The sequence below is a fragment of the Condylura cristata genome, unplaced genomic scaffold, assembly GCF_000260355.1.
Source record: "Condylura cristata isolate star-nosed mole 26May11 unplaced genomic scaffold, ConCri1.0 scaffold00041, whole genome shotgun sequence".
NCBI classification, from domain to species: domain Eukaryota; kingdom Metazoa; phylum Chordata; class Mammalia; order Eulipotyphla; family Talpidae; genus Condylura; species Condylura cristata.
The window spans coordinates 5,179,278-5,181,688 of record NW_004567142.1 but is presented as its reverse complement, the minus strand read 5'-3'; the positions used below and the strand labels follow the sequence as shown (position 1 = coordinate 5,181,688).

Below are 2,411 nucleotides of genomic sequence, written 5' to 3'. Positions count from 1 at the left end.
CAGGGCGCAGCAGGCCCCTCCTGCCCCCCACCCCGCTGCGCCCCTCAGCAGTGTATCGCAGTGGATCTGCCTGTTCCGCCCCCCACTCTGTCTCTGGGGATCCTCTCACCTCCCGCCTCTCTGTACCCCAATCTTGTATGCATAATAGATCTTTTTAAAAGAAAGAAACTTTGACTGGAAACATCGTTAGTGTGGCCTTCCTGTCGCATAATGATCTTTTTAGATTTTTTTTACATATTACTTTAACATCTTTATTTAAGTACAATATCTTTTATAATGCAAATTAATAGCACATAACACTATTTTACATTTTACATTTATGATTTGACCTCATTTTTAAAATATAGTTTATTTTTACATCATTTTGTGCATTTTTCCGTCTCAGTTGCAATCCCCTTGGGCTTCCCATCACCACATCACCCGTGTGCCCTCACCATAGTCCAGTGCATTTCCCTCCCCCCCAGTTTTTGACCCCATCCCCCACTCCAGCCCGTTAAAATGTCTCTGGTCTATAGCTGTTGGTTGTTATTACTTTCTCCCATGGTCCGTTATACTCCTGCTATGAGTGAAACCATCCGGTATTTTTCCTTTTTTTTCTGGCTTATCTCACTAAGCATGATCCCTTCCAGCTCCATCCACGTTGCTGCAGAAGGCCTGTGTTTCTTTTTTTTGGTTGCTGAGTAATATTCCATTGTGTATATGGACCACATCTTTTTAATCCAGTCATCTGCTTGTGGGCATTTGGGTTGATTCCATGTCTTTCCAATTGTAAATAAAGCAGCAATAAACATGGGGGTGCAGGTATCTTTTTCAATCAGTGTTATGATCTTTTTTAAAAGATTTATTTATGTATGCAGAACTGGGCTTCAGGCCAGAGGTATGGGGGGAGAGGATTCCCCAGAGACACAGTGGTGCGCAGAACAGGCGGATCCACTGAAATCCTCTGCTGAGGGGAGCAGCAGGGAGACGGGAGAGGTCTGCTGCGCCCCATGGGTCACCCCCAGGCTGAATTGAACTCGTGCTACATTTCAACTCGCTGCGCCACCGGGGACAGCTCGAGACCTACTGGGTTTTACCGAGGAACCAAAGACCACAGAACTGCATAATGGTGTCTTGAAAAAGGCTTCACCCTTAAAGACTCACTCTCCTGTCAGGGGTCCTAAATACCGCTGCCACCACAGAGGCAGGTGTGGTAGTGAAGTGTTGACAAAGGGCATGAAAAATGACAGCCAGGCTCCGTTTTGGTCAGGGACACCTTTTAAAAGTGCTTGATCAAGAGAGGCAACATAATCCCAAATCACAGCCAAGTTAGTTGTGCCAGGAAAGGTGGAATTGAGTGTCAGCCAGTCAGACCGGAAGAGCTGTGGTCAGCGTTGTTAAATTCATGCCAGGGTGTAGCCAAAAGGTTGGCTCATAACGCCAGTCTCGAGCTTGTTGTTTTCGTTTTGTTTTGTTGTAATATTTCCTTGTGCACACAGAACAGAGGTACAGGCCGGAGGTGCAGGGGCGGTGAGAGGACTCACCGGAGACAGCGGGGAGCAGGAGAGGCAGACGGCGAAGTCCACGGCTGAGGGGGCAGCGGCGGGTCAGGAGAGGGCTGCTGCCCTGTGAGGGTCGCTCCCTGGCCGGGGGTCTGACTCTGGCTGCGGGGCCTTGGCTGGCGAGGCGCGTTCATAGCGCTGCGCTTTAGCCCTGGAGCCCAGCCACCGTGGGTAGCGGTCCGCGCCTGAACCCTTTCCCTCGGCTTCATTCTCACCAGCCGGGCAGGGCGTGAGGGGCGGGTGCCCTCCCCAGAGGCCGGGCACTTCTGTTCACTTGGGCCTTGGCGCCTGGCGCCGCCCGTGGGGGCTTCCCGCGTGCCGCTCGCAGAGGGGGCCCAGGGGACAGTGACCGGCCCAGGGGCGCGGCCTGCGATGGGGCCGGTGTGTGCAGAGCTCACGGCCAGGGGCGCCCTCCCTGCCGGGCAGCCCTGGGCACAGAGAGCTCTGCCCCATGTCCGCCCCTGGGAAGCAGGAGCCTTGGGGCCGTGTCACTTGCGGGCCATTATCTCCGAGTACTCGGTGGGGGTGGCGCGGGTGGCAGCGGGCACCGGCCAGAGCCTCAGGCTGAGGAAGCTGAGGGAGGCGTAGTGAAGCTCCTGTTCCTCCTGCTGCTCCAGCTCCTGCTCCCCCGCTGAGGCGCGGGGCGCGGGCCCAGGGGCCTCCAGGGTGCCATGGACCGGCTCCTGGCTCACCCAGGAGGCGGGGCCCAGTGTGGAGGGGGCGGCAGCCCGGCCCGCTGCCTTCCCCTGGGGGGCCCCCTTCTTGCAGGTCTTCACTCTGGAGGGCAGGGACACGCCAGGGCTTAGCGGCTGGAGGCCTCGGGGGTGGCCGGCCGGGGACAGACCCTCGCGCTCACCACCCAGGCCCGGG

At 56.3% G+C, this 2,411-nt stretch overlaps 1 protein-coding gene across 1 annotated transcript in view; it reads right to left on the bottom strand.

Annotated features, from left to right (window-relative positions):
• Positions 1–2,029: 2,029 nt before the first annotated feature.
• LOC101630406 (sialic acid-binding Ig-like lectin 13) overlaps positions 2,030–2,411 on the bottom strand; it is a 5,014-nt gene continuing 4,632 nt past the window's right edge. Inside the window, exon 7 of the mRNA XM_004694021.1 lies at positions 2,030–2,316. Within this exon, the coding sequence (XP_004694078.1) occupies positions 2,030–2,316 (287 nt within the window). The remainder of the gene's footprint in view (positions 2,317–2,411) is intronic.